Source organism: Drosophila grimshawi, unplaced genomic scaffold (assembly GCF_018153295.1).
Source record: "Drosophila grimshawi isolate 15287-2541.00 unplaced genomic scaffold, ASM1815329v1 contig_1377, whole genome shotgun sequence".
Taxonomy (NCBI): Eukaryota; Metazoa; Arthropoda; class Insecta; order Diptera; family Drosophilidae; genus Drosophila; species Drosophila grimshawi.
This window is the reverse complement of record NW_025062900.1, coordinates 24,013,658-24,039,708: the sequence shown is the minus strand read 5'-3', so window position 1 is coordinate 24,039,708 and position 26,051 is coordinate 24,013,658. Positions and strand designations below refer to the sequence as shown.

At 38.1% G+C, this 26,051-nt stretch overlaps 6 protein-coding genes and 1 long non-coding RNA gene across 7 annotated transcripts; 4 read left to right on the top strand and 3 right to left on the bottom strand.

The window, feature by feature from the left end:
* Positions 1–9,703, top strand: LOC116805683. Its single transcript, XR_004365338.2, has 2 exons — positions 1–1,572; positions 9,584–9,703. It is a non-coding gene; the product is annotated as an uncharacterized LOC116805683 (long non-coding RNA).
* A 781-nt stretch (positions 9,704–10,484) lies between these two features.
* LOC6566581 (mitochondrial pyruvate carrier 2) lies at positions 10,485–11,231 on the bottom strand. Its single transcript, XM_001993334.3, has 3 exons — positions 11,073–11,231; positions 10,963–11,003; positions 10,485–10,897 (listed from the first exon to the last, which is right to left on the bottom strand). The coding sequence occupies exons 1-3, from the start codon at positions 11,176–11,178 to the stop codon at positions 10,622–10,624; spliced, it is 423 nt and encodes a 140-aa protein (XP_001993370.1). The 5' UTR covers positions 11,179–11,231; the 3' UTR covers positions 10,485–10,621.
* Positions 11,232–11,672: 441 nt separating this feature from the next.
* LOC6567203 lies at positions 11,673–13,537 on the top strand. Its single transcript, XM_001993333.3, has 3 exons — positions 11,673–11,960; positions 12,204–12,275; positions 13,103–13,537. The coding sequence occupies exons 1-3, from the start codon at positions 11,688–11,690 to the stop codon at positions 13,535–13,537; spliced, it is 780 nt and encodes a 259-aa protein (XP_001993369.2). The 5' UTR covers positions 11,673–11,687.
* LOC6567202 (carbohydrate sulfotransferase 11) lies at positions 13,318–19,313 on the top strand. The gene is made up of 3 exons (XM_001993332.3): positions 13,318–13,866; positions 18,428–18,899; positions 18,969–19,313. The coding sequence occupies exons 1-3, from the start codon at positions 13,585–13,587 to the stop codon at positions 19,196–19,198; spliced, it is 984 nt and encodes a 327-aa protein (XP_001993368.1). The 5' UTR covers positions 13,318–13,584; the 3' UTR covers positions 19,199–19,313.
* Positions 19,314–21,467: 2,154 nt separating this feature from the next.
* On the bottom strand, positions 21,468–22,196 carry LOC6567201 (electron transfer flavoprotein regulatory factor 1). Its single transcript, XM_001993331.2, has 2 exons — positions 22,045–22,196; positions 21,468–21,928 (listed from the first exon to the last, which is right to left on the bottom strand). Exons 1-2 carry the CDS (start codon positions 22,084–22,086, stop codon positions 21,713–21,715), a joined length of 258 nt encoding a protein of 85 aa, XP_001993367.1. The 5' UTR covers positions 22,087–22,196; the 3' UTR covers positions 21,468–21,712.
* Positions 22,197–22,427: 231 nt separating this feature from the next.
* Positions 22,428–23,083, top strand: LOC6567200 (histidine triad nucleotide-binding protein 1). Its single transcript, XM_001993330.2, has 3 exons — positions 22,428–22,493; positions 22,563–22,704; positions 22,779–23,083. Exons 1-3 carry the CDS (start codon positions 22,453–22,455, stop codon positions 23,046–23,048), a joined length of 453 nt encoding a protein of 150 aa, XP_001993366.1. The 5' UTR covers positions 22,428–22,452; the 3' UTR covers positions 23,049–23,083.
* LOC6567199 lies at positions 22,887–24,111 on the bottom strand. The gene is made up of 3 exons (XM_001993329.3): positions 23,896–24,111; positions 23,465–23,816; positions 22,887–23,353 (listed from the first exon to the last, which is right to left on the bottom strand). The coding sequence occupies exons 1-3, from the start codon at positions 23,954–23,956 to the stop codon at positions 23,128–23,130; spliced, it is 639 nt and encodes a 212-aa protein (XP_001993365.1). The 5' UTR covers positions 23,957–24,111; the 3' UTR covers positions 22,887–23,127.
* Between the last annotated feature and the right edge of the window lie 1,940 nt (positions 24,112–26,051).

Genomic DNA, 26,051 nt, shown 5'->3' with positions numbered 1-26,051 from the left:
CTTCTGCTTCTGCTGTTGGCTGACTGCGAGCAGTCGTCAGTCAGTTGGCCAAGAAACTGGTAGCGTCGGTGTTGTGAGCCAACAAAAGGCTGGCAACTGGCAAACTGGCAGCTGGCAGCTGGGCAGCTGGCACAGTTACCGGCTACGGCTCTGGCACCGCCGTGCGAGAAATGTGTGTGTGAGTGCAAACCACCACAGAGCACGGGGCAGCCGTTGGATTGGCTTTGGCTTTGACTTTTGAGCGACGCGTAGCCAGCCAAGAAAAGTGGCCAACTGTCAGCAAGCCAGCCTGCCAGCCAAGTCAGCCAAGCCAGCCAGTTAGTGAGCCAACAACATCAATTGCTGGCCAAGTGAGGTGGTGATGGTAAAGGTCCAAGAAGATGATGATGACGACGCAGCAGCAAACCGTGCCAAACAGTGCAGGATGGTTGTCAAGGAATATATTTTTTTTGGCCGCAGACGCAGTTTGATTGGCCAAGTCAAACAGTGGTTTTGACCCTGGCCAAGATCGCCACAATGGACGCCAATTGACAGCTTGTACACACACACATACACACACAGATGCATACTTGCATAGACACAGTGGTGCAGCAGCAACAACAACAGCGTCATGCAGGATACGTTCGTCTCGATTATACAGCAAAACAACAACAACAACAAAATAAAACAATAAAAACGTGTCGCGCCGCAAAAACAACAACATACAAAATGCGCTGTGTTCTATATATGTATGTGTGTGTGTGTGTATGTGCGTGTGGCAACCTTTTGAACTGACCAACGTGCGCCGCCAACTTTTGGCCAGTGCCAAAACACGACGTGCGCCAATGGAGCAACTGGCGCAAAGCCCAGAAAAAACGCAGCAGCAGCCGCAGTTGCAACAACCATTGTTTCAACTGGCCGCTAATCATGTGTTGCACGCCAATGTCAGCGAACAAATTGGCTCAAAGCACACGCGTCCGAAACCTCAAAGGATGCGCATCAGGCATCAGGCGGCATCGGCATCGACATCAGCAACAGCAACCGCAGCAGCAGCAACACCACCAGCAGCAGCAGCTCTGAAAATCACGCATACGCAGCGTGCAATAAGAAAATTAAAATAATATACATAAACTCTAACCAAACTTCAAGTAGTGACTAGTGACTTCAAATACCACATTAAATATTAAAACAAAAAAAACTAAATTATATAATAAAAAAAATACAAAAAAATAAGTAGCAAACGTAGTGTTAAATACTTCTATGCCAATTATATAAACGATTTAAACAAACTATGATATAACCAACACCAATAATTACCGAATTACATAAACACTAGTGCAATCTATTAATAATTTTGCAATTTACATACAATTAGAAACAGTTAATGAACTTAATTGGTAACTGAAGACACTCGTAGACAATTTACGTTTAGTAAAACCCAAAACTGATGACATAAAATAAAATCAGCGCGAGTTTTGGGCATCGTTTCCAAAATATTCAATCGAAGTGGCAGCCCGACAAAAATCTGTGAGAGGATGCGTAGCGGCAACAGTAGCAGGAGGACATCTGAGCAGTTATTAGAGTGGACCAATGGTGAGTAGGATGAAGTGAATATAAATAAGGTTTCATATTATTGTTGGCTTAGTTCTGATCTTATAAAACTCATAAATATCTGTGCATGCACTTCGACAATTGACCACTTGTCATTATTGCAACATTATTTGCACAAGAGAACATCTTATTATTAAAGCAAATGCAGCATTTTACATATACATTCTATATATTTAAGCTCGCAATAAAGGTGGGGAGGAGAAGTTTCTTGCAAGTTTACATTTTTATTATTATTACTATTCAGATTTATCAGATTTCTCTTCTTTGTTTTTAATTAACTTTACTTCATTTTACTTCGTGTTCTTTTTTACCTGCAATTGCAAAGATAATATTCTATTATCTGTAAGAAATAAGCCCAACTCTTCAAGACCTTAGTGGACTACTAATTTTTTCTGACATCTGTCTTCACAAGCTGATCACTTCACTCCAATGCGTTCCACTTCCCTCCAAGACGCGTTGGCTTAGACAAAAAAACCAACAGCCTGGCGCCACATAAATAAAGCAAAATGCAGCACAAAATGACAACATGTTAAATGCGTCATGCGGCAGGCGGGGCGCAAGGCAGATGTAGGCGTTACAGTAACAGTTAAGACAGACAATTCATAGGCACTGCAAAAATGTTAAAGCATCCTCAACCACCTCAACCACAATGTCTACTTATGAGAAGTTCAGAGGGTTCACAATCCAGAGATTCCATCCTTGCCCAGTTTCACTTATCCAATCTGGTTGTGATTCAATTGGCAATAAATACCAATATTGTATTTGATGCGGAACAATAACAAGATTCCCAAACCGAATATGGAACCTGAAGAGATAATAATCGTAAACTTGAATATAATTGTTTTATGGTAAATTTTAAACAAAGCAAACATCTAAGGAAAATCAAATACCGACCAATTAATTTTAAAATACCAGAAAGTGCGCATGTTTTTGAATTTTAAATATCCTAATTTATGAGCGCGACTGCGAATTGCGTTCACTTACAATTATACTCGTACAAGTTTTATTATTTACCCTGTAAACATAAAAATCTATAAAAACGCGCAGATGCTGCGTGCACAACTATAATCATTGTTCTCAAATTTTAATGTACGAAATCATAATGTTTAATTGGATTTTAATGACTCAATTAAGGAGAGGCAAAATGATCTATTATTGCACAGATAAATAGACATATACGTAATATTCAATTACAGGGTATATTTAGACTAATGCGCTCGTATTTTGCTCTCTGCCTTGTACATAATATTTTCGGGCCATTAAAGCAATTAACAACAGCGAACTACACAACGGACTGCACTCAGTTAATTGGCTCAAAGGAGATGTTGGGCCCAAAAGTTACTCAAAACTAACACGGAATTTCATTGTTCGAGCGGTATGCAAATGCAGAAGGACAGCGGCAGGACGAGCTGTAGGGGGGTTGGGCGAAGGGGCTTTGGGCAACTCGCTCCTTAATGTTTGCACATTAATTTTAGAGTTTTTTTTTTCGCTCTTTTTGGTGATAGTCGAACATTTTTTGCAGTTGGCATTTGCTGAAAAGGAATTTGTTGACACCAACAATGTTTCGGACATCCTGGCAAATAATTCTTGGCCCCGTCCGCTGTTCTTAGCCGGAAATTGGCAACTAAGCCAAGCAGCGAGCGCATTGTGTCCTTTCCTCTTGAGTGCCTGCATATGTTCGCCGTGCAGTCTATGGCACAAGACAAACAAAGGTCCTGGTCAGCCCCGGCCAGAGTTCGCACTTCCTTTTTGCCAGTTCTTATCATTCACGCCAAACAAAAAATAGATGCTGGCTAAAACGATAGCCCGTTTTGCATTTGGGCACGTTTCAATGAACGGCCCAAAGATTTATGGCCCGCATTGATTTTATTGATGGTCCCCGGCTGCATTTTTTTAAAAATAAATCGAAGGCAACGCGCAACGACGAGCAATTAAAACTAATTGAATCGCTCCGAAAATGTCTCTGTGACGCAAAGAACATGCAATGTGACAAATAGTTGCGAATAAACGATTTAGCGACGACTGAGAAAACAAATACAAATAAAGTAAATGGCACAGGGTTAAGTTTAAAATAGTCGTCTATTTTATTGTGTTACTTATTTTGTAACTAGTTTGAGTTAGTTTGGACGAAGCAGAAGAGTGTCTTCAGATACATTTTCGCTAATGCAAATTTCAAGCATAATTAACAATTACGTAACACTTTTATTAATTATAAATGACACAATATTATTAATAAATAAACGGGAGTAATTAACAAAGTACTAAAAATAGTCTAATATAGGGTCATATTCTAAATAATTTTGATATTTGTAAAGCATTTTTGAGAAATTAGTTAGCCGACGTAAAAAGCACTAATATTATTTTGAATAATTGGGTATTTTAATTGTGCTCCTATTCAACTTGTCTAAATTTGTTGCAATTTAAATGCAAACTACTTTCATGAATACATTTCTAGAACAATTCCAACTGCGCAGCTGTATATGAATATATTAGTGATCCAACAATAAAGTCAACGATTCTTGATCTAATAACTACTTTTTAAAGTTTCGCATTTCAATTGAATGATATTCAATTGTCATAACCACTTCCTCGCCAGATTCCACAAACCTCCCCCAATACAAATCACGCTTCGCCTTCGAATGCCATTCGCATTTGTCGCTTGAAATTATGTTTTGGGTGCAAAAGTCAGTCGCCATAATTTTCATGGCGTAGACATGGCAAATAAAACAAACAAACAAATAAATCGCCAAATTATTATTTGGTCCTGCGACTCCTGGCAACTGCCTCCATCCATCCATCCATCCATCCAGCCAGCCAGCCAGCTGCAACTAGGAATGCTGCTCACCAATTTTTATGCGGCGCTTCAACAAAACTTTGTCTGCGCCGTTGTCCAGTCATAATGATTTACTTGATTTGCATATTTTTGCACTTATAAAAATGCACAAACGATTTTTCATTTTCTTGAAAACTTATTAGTGCGCCGCAGCGAGCCTTTGATGACCAAAAGGGAAGCCGACTATCCATATTTTTTTAAAAAATATTTTTTGTTTGCTGTTGCCCCGTAATGAGGCCTGGTTATTTATTTGTTATGCATGAGGCTTGAATATGTTTTTTTTTGGTGCTGTCCGGGCGTATACGTAATTTGTGCTGCCTGCGGCCACATTGCGTATACGCCCCGATGTCGCATTCGTCTAGCGTTTGTCTGCTCCGCAATTTGCAGCGCCTACAAGTCTGCTGCAGCAATTTTCTTGGTACAGCTCCAAGACATTTGACTTCCTGCCCGCATTTGGCACACATTACCAACATGATCTGGACGATAACAAAAACAACATCCAACATCAACAATAACAACAAAAGCAACAACGAAACATTAACATAGACGCAGCTGCGTCGATGACTGCGTCTGTCTGCCAACTTGGCACCAGCGACGCATCCTGTGTGTGTGTGTTCGTTTGTGTGGAATGCGAGAGGCTCGTGGCAAGTTGGCTGCTGGCCACTGATGGGCGGTAGGAGCCACTTGGCACTCTCATTATGATTTTAATTGATGACGCAGTTTTTTGACGAGTTGCCCAGTCTGACAACGTCATCAGTTGTTGCTGTTGCTGTTGTTGTTGTTTTTGTTGTTCTGCCTGATTGTTTATTGGCCAAAAGCACTTGGCTCGGGCAACAGGTTTCCGTTTCCAATTATCATTATTATGATTATAAGCATTTTCTATACACTCACACACACACACACAAATACATGAATACATATTTATGTAATGACGCCTTGATTGGCTCGACCTTGACCAAGAAAATCGTTGGCCGCATCGTCAACGACTTGTAAAATTTATTGGCCAATATTCAGGCAAATTTTTTGTTCATCATCACAGTTTTTGTGTTATTTTTTTTTGTTCTTGCTCTTGGCTTGCAAATGCTGCCAGTCGTTTTGGCAGCAGTTAATATTCAAGTTTTGTTGCCAATTTCCTCAGATCTATATTTGATTGTTGTTGTTCGCAATTTGATTATTTGTTTTGATTGACGTTCAGTTGCTCAGTTCTTGACGCGTCGTCGTCGGTGAAAGTTGCCGCTTCGCAATACTCTTTATTGTCCAACTGAAGCTTGCGGCTTATCTATTGGAAAGCTGACACATCTGCAGCCATTCAACCTGCCACTACAAACAACAGCAACGCATTTTAAGCGCTTCAGATACATATAAATAACATTTGCTTCTTCTACTTCTTGCCGCTTAATCGGATGTGAGACAAGCTTTTTCAAATTTTAAGTTATTATTAATGTGCTGAACGCCTTGATTTTTTCTTGTGTGTGCTTATTAGAAACAATCCCGAAATAAATTGCAATTTGTTTGATTCATCAGCGAGTTGGTTAAGAAAAGAAATAAAATTATATTATACCCTGAATTCATTAAAAATGTGTAAGAAGAGTATAATGGTTTTGTACAAAGGGAACATCTCGTCTATCCAACAATTAAAATGGAATTATCTCGCGTAGATCAATTTGATTAACTGCCCCCGTTTCACGATTATCGATACTTATCGATTTACGATAGAATAAAAAAGAAAGCAGTGCCTTCCAATTTATATACTGCTATACGACTATATATGTTGTCAATGTTTATTTGTAAATATTATAAGCAGTTCGCATTTGCGACAATCCATTAGTATTGTATTTCATATATTTGCTTTACTAAATCTGGTATAACTTAGATCAATGTGGTAGCTCGTACATATTTAATGAACCACTCTCGTGTATCAAAGTGACAGCTTCTGTCTTACTACATCGCATTGGCATCTTCAAGGTATACGTGCAAAATAAGAAAAATTCTAATTAAAACTAGAGAAACTAGCACTAATTACAATTTGTGCCGCCGCCCTAAAGACAGAGCACACAAATCCACGAGATAAAATACAATTTCGATGAAAACCCACAAAACAAAAATAAGAAAGAAAAACCAACTAACGAATAACTAACAAAATGATGAAGCACTGAAATAGATTAGGCGAAATATACGAAAACAGACGCCTGCATTTGCTCTAACTGTGCAAGCTGTATCTACATACACATGTATATAGATATAGATATATATCTGTATCTCAGTGTGTTTATGCCTGCTTTTCTATGTGCTCCACAAAAATAGACGCGACGGCGACGAGAGTCGCGCGTTTTCAACGCGTCTTTGCCCGCGTCAATTGCGCGTCATCGCCTCGGTTCAGCTCGCAGATCGGCGGACAGTATATAGAATATCGCATCAGCAGAAGTCGAAATACTATTTATATGTATACAATATATTGGGTATATGCATGCGAGCATGTACCACTTATGTGGTATATAAGGGCCTTCTGGCGACAGTTCTGCGCAATTTTTTGGTCTGTGCCTTTCGCTTGTCGATCTTCGGTCCCGTCAAGTGTGTCCGAAAATAGCAAGGTAAATAAAAAATCTACAAACAAACGAGAAAATCGAAAAATTACCCAAAAACAAAAACAACAAAAAAAGAACAAGAATATTGGGCGAAAAAAAAAATTGCTTTTAGCTGCCTAGCAAAATAAATAAAAGCAACATTTTCCCGATTTACAAACAGCGACGAAAACAACAAAAATATACAAAAGCGAAATTTGGTTAAGGCGTCAAAGGCTTTTTGCGTTGTCCGTGAATCGTTCTATATAGCACAGACCCCAAGAATGCGAAAGCTATATCCATATATACATAATAACTATGTGTATATAAATTTATATATATATATATATATATATGAGCAAAATTACTCATTAATTAATAATGTCTAGTCTTTATTATTCATATTAAATGATAGACACAGAAAATTATTTGGTATAATAAATGTTCACGAATTTTATGATAGGGGTTTGGTGGATTGTTTTGATTACATAATTTAGCAGCAAGCAACCACTAGAAAGGTTAATGAAAAACTAAGTAAGTTTTAGATGGCAAGTAATATGTTTAAAAAAAAGTAATGGCGAAAAAAAATGAAAAAAAATAGTGGAACATTTTTAACAATATTTATTTATTTATTTTAAGTGGACTAATAACAGTCAGCAGTCTTAAAAAGGTTTTAAATTTTTTAAATAAAAATTTAAAAATAAAGTTACGGATTGAATTTTATAGAATTACAAAGTAAAAACTAAATTAATAATTTAAAGTGAAAGAAACAAAATTTAATTGGCATTGAAATGTAAAATGTTGAACGATTTTTATTTTTTACTTATTGCATGGATTGGGTAAGCCAAAAAATAATCACGAATCAAACCAAACATTTTTATGCGTTATTAGCTTTGGAAAGAAAAACGTAAAGAATGCAGAAAGACTAGGCATAACTAAATTTTAAAAAATTAAAAGTTAAATGAGAAGCGAATTCAATTTCGCCATTAATTATCTTATGTAGAAAACTCTCTAAGCAGTGTTCTACGCTTAATCAATGATGACAGATCAATAAGAAGAAAAAGTCTGTCTGGTAAAGACTCTTTTAGAGAATAAGATACTAAAGTTGGTTGATTTTATTTTAGTTCGATCTACTTTTAAGTATCGCAAAAATCTGTTCATTCGCGCAGTCAAAGTACTTGGAACGATTGCCACGACTTGCATAATGCAAAACACATCTTGTCATATTTGACACTTTGCTATTTTTAGCAAAGCACTTTAAGGCAACTAATATAAGGCAGCCTTCTAGATTATACAATAATCTTCTAATCTTCTAGTATCTTCCGACTAAAGTCATAAATTGAGTGCTCAACAGCTGTTCAATTGGCAATTAATAGCAATTGTTGCCATTTTCGAGAGGAGTCCATAAATCACATCATAATTAACACGTGCAGCCTATATGAAGATGTAGTCATTGCTGTGCGGGGAAGGGGGCACCCCAAGGAGGGGTTGAGGAATTGCCTGGAATGGATAGATATCTTGTGGCCACAATTGGCAGCTGTTCAATAGCACAATTTTGGTGTGGGCCAATGGCAACAGCAGCCCTGACCTCAGTTAACTAACTCAGCAGCAAGATAGAGTCATTAAGAGTGTATGTGTTGTGTGTGTGTGTGTGTGTGTGTGTGTGTGAGGGGGCAAGATCGTCAGCCCAGTATTTGAGTATTTCCGTGCAGACAGTTTGTCTGCTCATCCAGAAACTTATTGGCAAAACTCCATGATCATAAATTATGCAGTCCAAATTTGTTTACGCGGCAGGTGGCGCTTTAATTACACTGTAGAAGAGGCATTTTGTGTGTATGTGTGTGTGTGTGTGTGTGTGTGTGTGTGTATGTGGGGAAATCCCAGGACGGCTGCCAAGATTCCTCAGCACGCAGCAGCATTACGCAACAACAGAACTTGAGAGCGGGAAAAGTTCATTGCCATTGAGATTCTTTGGAAGCGAGCGTGAGAAAATCTCTCGAAATTTTGGCAACCTACCATCTTGGCAAGCGCCCATTCCCATCCCCATTCCCATTCCCATCAATGCGTAGTGGCCCGAGCAAGTCCAACCCGCTCTCCTCACCAAAACCAACTTGGAGGGCTGGGCAGTCCAAAAGCCATGACGTATTTGCTGCAGCAAAAGTTCGCATGGGGCAAATTTATTGGATTTCTTGAAACAGAAACTGGAATTGATAGAAAAAACCATAATTTTTTCATGCTTATCAGTCATAAATGTGAACTGTTATCCTTCAAAATCAATGTCAACATTTTTTAAAAATAATAATGAAAAACACTGAAAAATTACGTTTTTATTATTATAGAAAATTACATTCCTTCTTAAGCTTATATTTACGACTTTAAAGTCTAATTTATGTAAGAATAGAAATTGCTTAGACTTAGTAATAAATTATTGACAAATAAAATTAGAGCTTGCCCAAATCTGGCCAAAGTTTGGCAACATTTTCCACTCTGATAAACCAACTTATTCACTTGCACTCGTTCCTTTTTTCTAAGTTACTCTCTCTATCTCTATCTCTCTTGCTCTCACTCTCATTCTCTCTGTCTCCAACTCTCTTTGCAGCGATGCGTTAAAGGAGCCTCGTTGGCCAATTGGCGGCCACGGTCGTTGCAGCTAGTCCTGGGTCTGACCAACCAATGGCAGCGCAGCAGCGGCTGAACTTCAACTTAGCAGCAGCGTAATGCACTTGGCAAACTACAAAGCACACACAAACACACACACACACACAAAAGTTTACATGCACAAAGTAACATACATATATATACATATATATATATATATACAACACACACATATACAAACAATTTGATTGCTGCGCTCACACGCGCATGAGAAAAACGTTGATAAATAAATCACGCATACGCCTGTTGGCACAGCAAAAACTATACGTTTGACAGTGTATGTTTACATATTTATATATATGTATATATATGTGTGTGTGTGTGTGTGTTGACTGGCTGTTTGCCAATTGCAATGCGCTGCGCTCGTTTTAGCCCGGCTCGAACGACAATTGCACGAACGAAGCCTCCTTTGCAGGCAGCGCATTGGTCTCCCCACCCTATGCAGGACGACCAATCAGAGCGACGCTCGTGCGCACCATCCTTGGCCAAACAGAAGCGATGCCAGAGCAACCAAGCTGATTACATTTTGTATATACCACAAAGAATATTTTATTTTATATTTATGTTTGATTTTAGTTCAGTTCTTAAGTCTTAATAATTATATTATTATAAGTCACATGCCCAAAGCCCAAAGCGACCACAAAAACAACAACTACAGAAGTGGACGTGAATTACTTAATATTATATATGATAAACTGCTATATATATATAGAGATTAACACATGATAGTTTCAAAAAGGATGATTGCAAAATGCGTAAGAAAAAAGAATAAAAAGAACTGTAAAGCTTCCGAGCGGCACGCAAAAAAAATAGTGTTTTGTATTTGATTTTATTTTAATTTGGAATGGATCCATATAATAAAAGGCACTGTAGTTCATCATCAACTTAAAAGTGAAATGAATAATAAATATATATATTAGCGGGTATATTTATATATATATTATCCAACTATCTTTTTTAAATATTATTAAATGCCTGTCTACTGGTCGTCACCTAAGCTGAATGGGGATTGGGAATGTTGATAAAAGGCATTTTTCGGATTTTCACTACGCCATTTCAGATGTTTTGCAATGAGAAATCCTTGTGTTAGGAATACAACAAAATTCGCGGCCAGGAGGCTGTAGTTTTTAGGAATAATAACAACGGAGTATCGGGACCAAATTAAACCGGTTGCGGCCAGGACCCCCGACTGATTGAGGGACACATTTTGAGGAGGTCGTTTCACGATATCGCCAATGCCAGCCAAAACCAAGAGCTGAATTGAAGATCATATCCGTATATCAGAAAATATATATTAAAATGCTGTGGAGCAGTACTCACCCATTTGCCCAATGGCCCCCAAAAGAAAACAGTCTTTGGACCTAAAATGCAAATGCAAATCTCAGATTTCATTTATTTAACTTATTTAATTAATTATTAAATTCACACACCTGCCGGTGATTCCCATAATGGGCGTACAGCTTGTGGCACTACTTTGTCAACGGAATTGATTACGGCATTATACAGTTTAGAGAGAGGTCCTGTTCCCTTCGACATGATCCCAGTATTTTGAATTTTGTTTCTTTTTTACTCTTTCTGAATTAGGAATTATTCGAACTATCGTACTCTAACCAAAATCAAATACAAAGTAAAGCAAATGAAGCACATATTTTGAATACTTTGATATACTTACTTCGATTGCTGCTCAACTAGAATTTTGGAATTGTCATATCCGTAAATGAATTATTTTTGCTGCAAATTCAAATTTGAAACGCAAATATGAGCAGAGCAGTGCGCGCAATTAAGTGCGCGAGCGAGCGAAATGAGTGAGCGGTGAACAATATGTTGCACCCATTGGTCACATTGATTGCAAAACAGATGTTTTGTGTACGCTACCTGTGAATGGCTAGACGCTATTGCAGATTGTTAATGTAAGTAGATTGTAGTTGCTTTGCATATCTTCCCATATTTGAAGTTTTCACCAACTAAATTCATTATTTCATCTACACAGGATAACTGTACAAGTGTGACTTTGGAGTTATTTTGATAAGATTTGAGCGCACAAAATGCAACCAAACAATAAAAAATTGAAGCGTTTGCCAATTAATTTGCGTCGCAAAGCAATCAGAGAAGCGCGCAATTTGGCAGGAGTGCGGCCTGCTGCAAATAGAGCTGTTAAGCCAAAACTAAGGTCACGACATAAACAGAACGACTTTGACCGTGCCGAACACAATGCAATGCTGGCGGCAACAGCGCATGAACTCCAACAGATTCTGGAGGATTGCGAGGAGTTGGCAGATTTACCTTACGATGCTACGCCGGCTGAGCTGTTGGGTGAGGTAAGCATGGCAGCATGGAATGAAGCACTCTCTTTTGGTGGGGTGTGACGTCACAGATCATTGAACTCAATTAGCATACGTTCGTTGCTTTCGTCACAACGCTTTTTTGGCTGACCCACTGCGGAAGAAGCTGCTAATTGACGACTGTTATGACAGCTTTATGGCTGTTACAGCTAAATGTTATAGTTATCTGCAGATCGGGCTTTCTCAATACATACACATATGAATATTTCATAATTACAGATTGCCTTAGCAGAGGGACATTCCACCACGATCCACGTGCAGCGCGACGGGCTCAGCACGCTAAAAATTGTGGTGAGTATTAGCATTCAATTGACTGACCCAAATATTCCAGCTGCATGCGCAGCTGTTTGCACTTGATCACCATTCAATCAACGTAGTCCATGTGTGCGTGTGTGTGTGTGTGTGAGAGTAGCAATCTATCAATTTGATTAAATTGCTGGTGAAATTTCCACTGTCAATGTAAACACTTTATTTATGGCTGTGCAAAAGGGTAGCGCCAATGACGTCACGCTCAAATAAAATTGAATATATCCTTCGCTTTTTGATTGTTCAATTTCAATTAATTGATTTTGACTAATATCTATTGATATCGATATCGAGTTATTTTCACAATACAAAGGAAGTATTTATCTTATTCGAATTGAATTCTTTTAATTAATATAGACTGTTTATTTTTCTGATTCCCATTGCTTTAGGTATTCAAGAGAGGAATATGAAAATGAATAGGAAAGAATATAATTTTCCAATATAGCGCATAATATTATAATGTAATAAGTTAATACATTTTAATTAACAGTAAACATGACTTAAGAACGCTTTGAGAAGCTATTTTAAATTGCTGAATTGTGTTTTTTTTTCTTCACTTAATGTTTTAATTAAAAGAGTTGTAGTTCATTATTTAGAATGAAGCAAAAGATATAAATGCTGATGCTTCAGCAGAATTGCAATAATCAGATTTCATGGTCAAGTGGTCCTTAATTATGGGGGAAAATGCTGTACTCTTTTTAAATATCTCAATGCGAAGAATGCTAAAAACTCTAATTTGCAAAAAAAAAAGACAAAAAAAAGCAATTGTTCTCCATGCATTTCTCACAATCTGCACTCTCATCGAATTTCAGCTCCATCAGCGCACTCCGACGATTGCCCAACTGAAAAAAGCGATCGCCTCAGTTTCGCTCGCTCAGCAGAAACGAAGGCAGCGCGAGCAACGTCGTGCGGCGCACGAAGACGCCGCTGGCCGAGCCGACGAAGACGGAGACGAAAACGAACAACAACTGGTTGTGACGGGACTAGCTGGAGATGGAGCGGCGATGGTGTGCTCCAGTGGCGAGTTAGTTAACTCTGCGCTGCGGAACGGGCACGAACATCGCACGCTTGTCTCTTGGCGCTTTCTATGGCGCTGCTTTGCACTGTTCAACGTGGATACAAATCAGCCGATCGATGACCACGCTGTCAACGGACGCGCAACTCTAACGGCGCTGGGCATTGAGAACGGCACCATTCTTAAGTTTGTGCATCGCGTCAAATATTTTGGTCGCCGGCGACAAAGCTAAAAAGAAACAAAAACAGCAAAAGTTTTCAAATCATCAAATGAACAGTAATGGATCATAATGTGCAACTATTTGGCATTTTGCTGCTCTACGCCTTGATGCGTCTCTTGGCCGCTGCTGCCTTTGAGGATGGCAACAATAACAATGTGAAGATCACGCAACATAGCCTGCAACTCACGCAAACGATAAACTTGCAGCGCCAGGAATTTATGCAGCGGCAATGTGATCTTATCGGCGCCGACATGGAAACTATCGAGGATCTAACCGAGCTGCAAATGGATCACATGATTGTGGACAAAGAGCACAAGCTGCTCTATTGCTATGTGCCCAAGGTACCCCTTTAAGCATTGCTACGGAATTATTTGAATGCGTCAGCTTTTTCGGCATTCAGTATTTTGTTTTGATATTCTATTCTGACTTGTGTTCGCCATGTGTGGCTTTAGCTCCCTTCCGGCTGTTGAGCGTGTGGCGTGTTTCAGCCGACCCTTCGTCAACTGCCTCGCATCTGCAGAAGCATAAGCAGAATCAGTAAAAAAAAACTAGTTTTATTTTGGTTGCTCCACGTTTTCTCTTTTACTGGCCTGCTGACACTCGATGCTCTCCTCCCATTGACTCAGACCGGCCCCCTAACGCCGCTGTTTGCCTGTCTATTGTTAATTCTTGCCACATGTGGAATGATTATTGATCAATCGATTTGTTGTTTACTCGAAGCGCTTTCACCAGACGAGTTTGACAAGACAACTGATCAATGTAGTACAAGCTGATTGCTAATCTTGAGGCTTGTAACACTGATTTGCTGGTTTTATCAATGGTTTGATTGTTCGCGATTCAGCTCCATGTCTGTTATAACGGTCAGTAATTATAAAGCACTCGCATAGACACATAGACACATAGACTGCATAACCTTCACTAAACCCCTATATACTCCAAGCAATTATCAAATATAATGCTTTGCTAGTGCAATATTCACTTATATACCCTGTATAGTCCGATCGACGAAGAGTTTGACTGTTTATGTCTCAAATATGACGGTTAACAATTTCTTTGTATATTAAATCTAATCTCTTGAATCGAATTGATTCTTAATTAAACTTGAAATATAATTTCAATCTAGTCTTTACCTAAACAGGGTATACAGCGTTGTCTTGTTAAGTATACCCTCAGTTTTAATATGCAAACTTTAGTAGTTCTAGTACAGCGTCTAACAATTAAGTGTTATTATTATCAGGCTGCTTTGGCTTGTTGTTGAGCTGTCGTGAGAGTTATGAGCAACGCAATAAGCTAAGATTAACAAATATTCGAATACACTTATCAAAATTGGTGCCAATTAATTGACATCCATTTGGGGGGTTATCAAAGTTTGTGTCTCTCAGCAGATCTATTAATTAACTTTGAATTCAAATTGGGTCTTCTTTCGATAAGAGTCACAATAATAATTTAGCAGCTTATTTAAAGGAAATTAATAAAAGAGCAGAGCACTTCAAGTAAGCATTTCCCCTATACGCCGCTGCTATCAAAACCCAAACTTATTTCGCACAGAATTAGACGAACCATTTGATTAGATTAATTAGCGCACAGCTCAAAAGCTCACCTGTTGAATGTGCGGTGTATATATATATATAAATAGCTTCGTGTTTCATGTATCCGCCGCACTTTGAACCATCGCACAACATAATGAGCGAACGACTCACCTGAGTTTGGGTGACTCGGATTGCGGTCGACTTAAGTTGAGTAATAATATCAATTGGCACTGGCAGTGTCAATAGTGAATTCCTCTTGCCAATGGCGCGATAAATTTGAAGATTACTCTTTACTTTAATCTGTGTATTTTAGAATAGTTGTTTGATTTTGTTTCGAGATCTTATTTAGAAATCTTTGTGTGACTAGGCGGAATAAAAAAAACGTTAAAAAACGAGAAATTAAGATTATTTTAAATATATTTTCAATACTAAGATATATCTTTGAAACTTCTTGCAATAAATGTTGAACAGTTTTACTTTATTTATTTTTCCATTATTTTAGAAACGCAATTTAATTTCTCTGCTTTCATTTTATATAACTTAATTCGTAACTTTAGTTTTACATTTTTATTTGAAAAGCGAGATTGCTTTCTTTTTTTTCTTAAATATCCTAGATTACAGAAAAACATTAGGAAACTTTTCCAAATAATTATACTTTGATACCGAAGGTATCATAGTATATTGGTTTTGCGTAATGTCTATCTGTCTGTCCGTCTGTATGAACGCAACTTTTTTCGACATCCATAGCGATAGAGATTTGAAACTTGGAACACATACTGGTCTGCGTCCGCGTCAGAAAAAGTGCATAAATTGGAGTGCTACGTCCACTAGGGGCTAGGAAATCGATTAAATCGATATTTGCAAATCGATAAAGCCAAATGTCTCCCACAATTTTATGGCTACAGTCACAAAATTTGGTTGGTAAATTGTTGGCGATGTCCTTCAAAGATCGGCATATGCCACGCCCACCTCCGCCACCCCCACGCCCCTCGCCCCTACAAATTTTAAATAGCTATATCTTCCTCAGTTTTTGAGTTAGATCCGTCAAATTAGGTAGGTGTATTACTGTTAGCCGCCTTTATGAACCGATAAGATATATCTACCACAATTTTAAAGATAGAGTGACCAAACTTGACAAGGATTGTCATATATTTTCAGACCACGCCCACACACGCCGCCCTCTGTATCGCGGCCATAGAAATCTGAAATGCGCATATCTTCCACAATTAGAAAGTTAGAGTCACCAAATTTTGAAAGTATGTTTCTGGGCACTCCTCGAAGAAATCGATAAAAATGGTTGGTCACGCCCACTCCTCCTCCCTAAACCGATACACCTGTTAGCGTAAATCGATAAGACCATATTTCTCACACAATTTGAAAGCTAGCTAGTCACCAAATCTGAAAGGTATATTGCTAGTAGCAGCCTTCCAAAATCCGGGGAACACATTTTGGACCACGCCCACTCCCGCACCTAAAAACAATAAAAGCCTATATCTCCCGCAATTTAAGAACTACAGTTACCAAACTTCGAAGAAACGTTACCAGCTTATATCTACCGCAATTTGAAAGGCAAGCTTGGACTGCACTTCTTGGCTACATCCACCCTGTTATCTGTTACTTGTTGTCCGCTGGAATTACTTATGTTATCAAAGTATTTCGCAGTCGGTTACACCCGACCGCAAGGTTCTCTCTTGATTTTGTTAGATCGCTTCCAAATCAGTTAATTGCTAAATGCTTCGATTAGTTATCAAGTGGGAATATTTGAGAGACTACCTCATGTTCCAATCTCATTGATAATTGCCGATCGATTCGTTTGCCGCGCTGTATGTGCGTATCTAGTTGAATGACACGCTGGTGCACGTTTCGCTTATCAGCTGTTATCAGCAAGCGACGAACGGAGGTGTTGCCTGATGTATAAGCTTGGCTTCAAGCGCAGTGCGCAGAGAGCGGAGAACGTTTTTAACCAACGTAAGTTCAACTTTGCGATACATAAATTAACATGTATATTCGTTGGCTAGCCTGCTTCCATGAAGTCGTAATTGTGTGTCTAACCTGCCCCGCCGTCCACTTTTCACTTAGTTTTTTATGCGACCACCGCGTGTTGTGCTTAATGTGAGGTTTATAGCCGAAAGAAATTGTTAAACTTTTTATTTTATGATCTCGCTTACGTATTGCAAATAATGTTTAAATATATGTGAGTACGCAGTGTGTGCGAATAACGTTGAACCTGAACCTTTGCCACGATTTACTTGCCGGCGTGCACAGTGGAACAAGGCCAATTGATAAGCATAATGTTGCCAATTGAAGGCATAATGTTTACAGTGTGATGCAAAGTGCAAAAAGTTTTTTTTTTTTGCTTAGACGTACTTAAAAAATGTCACTTTCATCTGACAAGTTGACAACGCGCTCTCTTCGGCTGAGTGATTGACTGATATTGGCACCACTGTGCGCAACTACCACTTGGCACACACCGAGTTTTTCCTGTGTACGAGAAATTGTTTATTTTTGTGATTTGAAATGTTGTTGTAGCGTTTAATTACACTCGACATTGTCGGCCCGACTGCCGAAGCGAATTGTCTATATATATATATATATTTAGCCGATTTTCTGCGCTGGATGTTGTTGCCTGTATTGTAATTATACATCTTGGCGTAAATGAATAGTTTGTGTAATTACGATTGGCAATTAACTGAATTGCATTTTAAGTAAAGTATCTCATTTAACAAGGTCACCCCGTGGCAATTTTAATGTATACATTTGCACAATTATTGCATATCTTTCTATAACCATATTACATATTTTGATCATTTACTTTCTATAATTTAAACAAAGCTCGTATTGTCAGGTCGTTTGAAATTCCCTTTAAAAATATTTGGTAACCGAATCTTCGTATCTTTACTGAGGTATGTGACAAATGGCATGTACACATGTGACAAAAGCGACACAAATAGAACGGGTTTTTTAAATGACTACGTTGAATAAGTTCCAGCTCAGAATGCTTACTTGCAACTGTTGTGCTTTAGAATGCTTACTTTCAACCCATTTAAAAACAGATATCTTTTGGTTGCATTGACAATTTACACTCAAATATACATCAAAGACGCAGAATTGTCAGAATTCGGAATCCCAGGAAGTGTGCTTATCACTAATTGGATACCCAACGAATCGCAATTGGATAGATACGAAAATTGTGAATCACAACCAGTCAGCATTTAGTGTGTCGTCTTCTTCTTATTCAGGGGTAAACATATTTCAAAAGAAAACCACAAAACACATTTAGTGGCCTCATTTCAATACAAATCAAAATCATTGTTTATTTAGTTGAAATGGAATTTCGTTCAGAATACAAATTGTTTTATATCCTCCCGTGTAGGTGGCGTGCACGAACTGGAAGCGGGTGTTGATGCTGTTAACGGGCAAGTGGCAGAATGGCACGGATCCGCTACAGATACCTGGATCGCTGGCGCACTCGTCGGGCATGTTCAGCAAATTGTACGATCTCAGCGAGGAGGAGCGCGCCCAAGTTCTTGGCGACGACTACACACGCTTCATATTGGTGCGGCATCCGTTCGAGCGACTGCTCTCCGCGTATCGTAACAAGCTGGAGGGTGGTTCGACGAGTGCGCGATACTTTCAGTCTCGTGTGGGTCGGCAGATTGTGCGGGAACTACGCCCGGGCGCCAGCAACGAATCCCTCGACCAGGGCAACGATGTACAGTTTGGCGAGTTTGTGCAGTATCTGCTGACGCCGGAGCTGAGTCGCAGCAATCAGACGGACTACAACGAGCACTGGGAGGTCATCGCCAAGCTGTGCAATCCCTGTATCATGAAGTACAACGTTGTGGGTAAGTGCGGGACTTTGGTTTCTTTCCTTTCTAATGAGTCTCAAATCTGTAATCTGTAATCCCTTGCAGGCAAATACGACACTTTACTGGATGATTCCGCATTGGCGCTGTATCTGGCGGGTGCCAAGAATTTGACATTCCCCACGGGCCACAAGCCGTCAAGCACGCGTGCCAATCTGCGTAATTATTTTGATCCGCTGCCCATTGGCGCCATACGGCGCCTGTATGAGATCTATGAGGAGGACTTTCGCCTGTTTGACTACGGCATGGATGATGTTTTAGGCTTTGAGTTCGGCTAATTACACATTCAGTGTTATAATATGTAAATGCTCAGATACTTTCAAATCATTTGCACTGTGAACATGACGCTTTCCACTGGAAAACTTTGTGATTTTAAACTAAGTTTAATTGTAATCGTTTTTAGTTATTATGTTGCACTTAATTCAGCGGCATGCGAATATTAGTTTCTTTTTTTATTTAGTTTTATTATTTTTGTCATTATATATATCTAGATGCTTAACTTACATTATAAAAAGATCTTATTCTTAGAATATCTTATATTTAAAGATTCGCTCGATTTCTTCTTTTCTGATCTGACGATCACCCAGTCCATCAAAGCAGCAGTTGCCATTCCAAGATCCTTCGAAACATTAAGAACTGAAAGCAGTAGCCCGCATTCCTCATATGTTTTTAATGTGTTTCACTTGCAAAAAGCGTCGAATGTAATCTTGACATAATAAGAGTTCCACTCCTTGTTCAACTTACACGACAGGGTTTGAGCCTTTCCCCTTTTCATCTATTGCATCTATAAGCTTCCCATCGAGGCTCCTCATTAAGCTCCCATAAACTTTAGCCTTTTGAATGTTTTTGTTCGACATACCGTTTACTAAATGTGGTGTTCAAAAGAAACGAGTTTTGCTTTTGAATACTTGTCGATAGGTAGCTATCGCCTACCGCCACCAAAGAGGGAATTTCACAGAGCCAAATGGCAAATATAAGCAAACAGGTTGGCAGAGTTAACGAGACCACAATTTAGGTTACCGCAGTTTCCACAAGGTGGCGCTAAATAGGTTAGGGAGAGTTTTGCTTATGAAAAAAAAATAAAAATAAAAGAAGTTGGGCAGGTCAGGTTCTTTGACAGGGGGGTCAAATTTTTGTGTGCTGTACGACGAACAATTTAAATATATATGAAAGTACACGAACTAAAAATATGTTCGTTCGTTTGATTTTTTCTTTTTGTGTGTTTTTTTTTTTGATTTGGCAAGAATTTAAATTCAAAATTAATTAATAAGTTTTGTTATTCATTATCTATTATAAGCAATGCATGTTAATTAAGTTATAAATAATTAATTATGAATAGCTCAAAAATAAACATACTGCTTACAAATGTGCATATGTTCCATTTTATATGTATAATTGTTTAAATCTAAAGTTCTTTCAAAATAAACATTGTTATTTAGAATAGACAGGATTGATTGTTTATTAATTGTTTTATTTTGTAATCTGTATTTTTTTTAAACGTAATCAAAATATGTTTATAGTTCTATTACGGACAGTTGTCATTTTAAACCAAAGCACAGTTGGCAAGTATTTGTTTACATTTGTTTACACCAAGCGATGCGATATTTTTCCCGGGTTGGATGCAAATGCAATAATATAACCCGTATATTTTTACTTGGCATCAATGAACCCACCTTCTTATCGGCTCCGGCTTCGGCTTACGTACATAAAATACGTTTCAGCGAGTCTTTTTGTAGACACATTCCACGATCATTGACAGGAGATACGATTACAGAAATTGCAAATGACGAGCGGTCAGCTTTCGAATTCGAAGACAATTCAACTGGAATACGTTTGCTGTCGTTTTAAGTGCGCTAGTATATCATATACATATAACCAGTACATTGTTAATTATAAAACTGTTTGACTATGTTTTAATAATTATTGACTTGACTATTACAATTTTTCATGTTGCAAACACTTTGACAAAGTGCGCATACCAGCGACAAATCTATAGGAAAACAAGCGAGAACATTGTAGTTGGGCGTAACCGAGTCCGAAATATTCCGTTACCAATAAGTAATACCATATGATAACATATATATGTTTGAAGTCTCTATCTCTAACGGTGTCTAAAATAGTTGTGTTCATACAGGCGGACAGACAGCATGACAGCATTGCACAAAGCCAATATACTCTGAATACCTTCAGAATCAGAGTATAAAAGCTCAATTCGCTGGCAACGGCGTCTGAATTGTTTATCACCAATACAAGCAGACAGCAAGCACATGCATATACATGTGTGTGTGTGTCTGCGGACAGATGATCAACGTTCAACTGAATTTAAATACGCAATTTTGTCAATAACACAGATAGATCAGGCGCCGTCCGCAAACGCATTCTGCTCGACCATCAACCCGTGGCAATAATTTGGCAAACGTATCCAACATTTATTATCGGCTGTGATATCTCTTCATAAGCAACAACAATAACAATCACGGCACCTGTAAAGCCCCCGCAAAATATTCCAAGGTCAAAACACAATTTACAAAAACAAAAAAATGACGGTTATTTTTGGCTTGGTTAACCAATGACTTTGACTCTTTTATTCAACAATAACTTAAAGTTAAGCATTGACAAGACATTCGAATTCAACAAATTATTGTGTGTTTTTTGCTGTGTTGGGTTTTAGTATGTGTGTATACATTTGGCTTTTTTTGTTTTGGTTTTTTTCGAACAGTATTAAAAAAACAAAAGCTTTGCATGTATCATATTCTCTTTCTGATTCAGTCCTTCATTTTTATGTTTCCACTTTAATCGTTGTAACTGTATCGCTGCTTCACGCTTCGATACTTTTTGAGCGAGTACAACGCCTCCACCTCCTTGGCCAAGTATCGTCCCTGCGCCAGGAGGGCGACGATCTTTTTGGGATCACGCTCATCCTTGTTCTTTATGAACGCATCGTGGACTTGTTTACGGAACTTTTGCGGCCCATTCAGGCCAGGGTAGTCGCGGCCCAGAAATTGTAACTGCAATGGGGGAATTTACGCAACTTTAGATTCACCTTCTTCACTTCACCCTCCATAAACAACTTTCGGCTGCAACGCATTTGCACGTGCTCAATTGCAATTGAGTATTTACTTACGTGCTTATAGAGAGTGATAACTTTGGAGCGCAGCTCTGACATCACCAGTAATCAAGGCTATTTTTTGACAGTTAAATGCAAAATATAAATTAAATCTGTATTTTGTTTTATACCACCCGTAGCTCAGATGACCAATGCCGATAGTTGAGGAGGTGTGACCGCTTATAAAATGTAGAAAGCACCGAGTACCTGTGTGGACTATCGATAGTCTGTACGATATATATAGATGGTCATGTCGCATTTTCGAAGCTTATGTACTTTTAGGCCATTAAATAATATTTGCAATTATCTTTATTCATAATGTTAAAATTAAAATAAATTGAATGTTATCGACATTTATATCGTAGCAAAGCGATAGTTCGATCATTTTGCCTCGTCAATCGCCGTCAGTTGGCAGCACTCGTATCAATGCTCGTGTCTGCCGGCCGGAATTTATCAATTGCTTTTCGGTAAGTGTGCATAGAATTTTCAAATTACCTTTTACATATTTTCAAATGCGCATTTCTTGCATTCTCAAGTTATCGCAGCTTAGCAACTACCTGCGCCCGAATGGCAAGCGAGGTGGATAAGGCGCAAAGCGCCACGGCATCTGAAGACACTATTTTTGGAAAGATTTTACGCAAGGAGATTCCATGCAAATTTATCTACGAAGACGACAAAGTTGGTACAAAGGGCATTTTTTCAGTATCTATTCATTATATATATATATCTTTGGTTTATCTTTCAATTTGTAGTGTGTGGCATTTAATGATGTTTCGCCACAGGCACCAACTCATTTTCTGGTCATACCTCGCAAGCCAATTGCGCAGCTTTCGCTGGCCGAGGATGGAGACGCTGAGCTTTTGGGCCACTTGATGCTGGTGGGTCGCAAAGTGGCCAAGGAAGTGGGCCTGGAGAAGGGCTACCGAGTGGTAATCAATAATGGGCAGCATGGCGCCCAGTCCGTTTACCATTTACATTTGCACTTCCTCGGCGGTCGCCAGATGCAATGGCCACCTGGCTAATATATTAATATAATATAAAAGTAAATAACAATTTACACAAATAAAAGTAAAATGTACAAAAAATATACAAATTAGAATATTAGCATGTTGCTGGAAAATATTGCTTGAAATCTATGGCATTGTTAAGAAAATTACGCAGTTTGCCCCCATTGCGTGTTTTCTCAGCCAAACTGTCGGTGTCCATGCAATTGAGCAAAATCTCATCGGCGCCCAGCTGGTCGGCAATGCCGCCCGAGCGGTACTTCCGACGTGTCTTCAACATATCCAATTTTGGTGCCCACCTCCAGGATGGGTACGTGACGCCGCTTCAAAATGGGTCGCATTTCGATGGTTGCGATTTCGAATTAATAAAACACAATGGCTGATACAGTAATTTGAGCCGTTTTTCTTTCATCTTTTTATTTAGCAGATTTTACATTAATATAATGCCATCGATGTTGCCATATAGGCGATTCCTAAGCATATTGCTTCGCCTTCGCAGCGAACCCTTTGAATCGTAAAATTCCACAAAATATGGAATCATTTTGCACGCGATCCACTCTCCGCGTGGGAACAATTCATTGCAGGCCAATCGCTCCGAACTGTTCCGCGAGGAGCCAGGTGACGAGGATGATGTACATTCTGGTGTCGGCGGCAGTCCCTTATTGCTGGGATACTCGTGCAGACGCACCTGCACATTCCACCACTCGTCACCGACGCTCCTCGTCGAGGGTGTGGGCGTGTCCACGCTTCGGGCCAGCAGATCCGTAAGCCTTGACTTACCAACACCTGCAAAAAAAAAAAAAAAAATAGAAAGGGAAAAAACGGGGGATTCTTTTAATTTGATTTAATTTTGCGGGAAACGCACCTGCGTCGCCGAGCACCAAAATGCGAATTGTGGAAACGTTCTGAATTGTTTTTTCCTCCATTTTTGTTTGAAATGAGATTGTATGCTGTAGCAATTATATTTCACGAATGTCAGCAGTCAAATGCACGCGAGAAGAGCCTGCTTGATATTATCATATTCCAAACTGAGAAATTGCCTTGACAATTTCCGATTTATCAATAAGGAGCAGTTTCGATTGAATGATCAATCAATTGAAGAGCACTTGAAAGTTCTCCTGATTTACTCTCTGTTAGCTGTTATGTTAACTTTGGCTTTGCGATAGCCTCTTATTATTAATAATCGATAATTGGCCGGTAAGTAATACTCATGAAATAAAACGAAATAAAAAGTAGCTGTAGTAGTTTCAAACATTTGTTTATTCTTTATAAACGTTTTCAATGTCAGTGTGTTTTTCTTGTGGTTTAATTTATCTATAGACGACGTTGTTGAAGGTTTGCGACTGGAAATTCGCAAACATCGGTTTTCGTTTTTAAATTCTTTGCGCTTTTTTTTGTTGTTTTTTGTTTTGGTTTGAAATAAAAGTATATACTTGTTTGCAAATATAGTTGCCACATATATATATATATATATATGTATATATATATACATAACGAAGTATGCAGTTTGTTTATTAACATAATTTAATCATTTTCGTTTTCCAGTTTATTCAGTTTGCAAGTAAGAACTTTTTAAAACATATAATCGTTCGTATTATGTATACTATTATATACGATTTGTTTGTTTTTTTTTTTGCTTGTTGATTTCTTTAGTTTTATATAGTAAATATAATTTATTTAAAATTCAAAAAACAGCTATAAACAGTTTATCATAAACAACAAAACTCCGGAAAGAGCTTAATAATGTGGTGAGTCTCGTTTGGATAGAGTGTGGTGAGAATGTGTGTCGCCATGTGTCTCACTACATACATCTATGAATTAACGGTAAATAGTTGGAGTGTCTATACTAATGCTGAGTTGCCCAATAACGGACCACAATCGAAGGGGGGAATGGGAGTGATGCATTGAACAGCGACCTATGCAGGCTTATTTATGTATTATATATATGTATGTATGTATATCGTATGGCTAAACTTCATACTATGCGGTGCTGTTGTGATTATGTACGTATGTCTGTAAATCTTTGTTTTTATGTTATTTTCCGTTATTTGGTATATAAAATGATTTTGAATTTGTTGCATTTGTATGTATATGTATTTATGTTAATATTTATGTAGGTATGTTATGCATATTCCTTATGTATATGTGTATGTACTTTCATATAATGCTCACGCTATGTGGCCTTTTTAACTCATATTTCAACATCAAACATTGCCCTATATTTTGGTTTACCTTTTTGTTTATTTGTTTACTTATATAATTCTTGCTGTTGTATTTGTCATTATTACATTTTCCTTTTGCCCAACACACTCAAACATATATTATATATATATAAGTGCAAATACTCTGCCAGATCCAACTGTCCAACTGTCCGATCATCAGGTGCGCTCTATATAGTATCGTTTTTAGTTTGGTTTTATATCGTTTTCGTATGGTGTTGCTAAATGCATTTATGCCTGATTTATCGAATATAAATTACATACACAAATATCTAAAAATAAAAATACATGGACATCTACCGTTTTGTTTTTGCTTTGGTAATTTCTATTTGTATTTTTTATTATTACTCATTTTTAACTATTGTTATTAATACTTGTTTATGTTTTTCTTTTTTTGTTTTCAGTTTTCTTTTTTTTCTTCTTTTAACTACTGATTTGTGCTTTTGTGATGGCTTCTGCTTTGCGCTTTGACTGCTGCTTGCATTTAAAATGTTTAAAAATAATACAGATACCGCATGCCTAATGATAATCATATTGTACATCCATGTATAGATATAATACATATTGAAGTGTTTGACTTTTGCTTTGGTCAGTTCATGGGTGGCTTTATGTGTGTGTGTGTGTGTTTGTTATTTCTGTAAGTATGTACATGTAGTTGGGTTAATTACACTGTCCTCCAAAATGTTTCGGACAGCGCAATATGTGTTACAATTAATATACCAAACTGAAGAAAAACGCAAATGAAGTAATTTGTTTCTTTTGCTAATATTTATATATGTTAAAGCATATATATATATATATA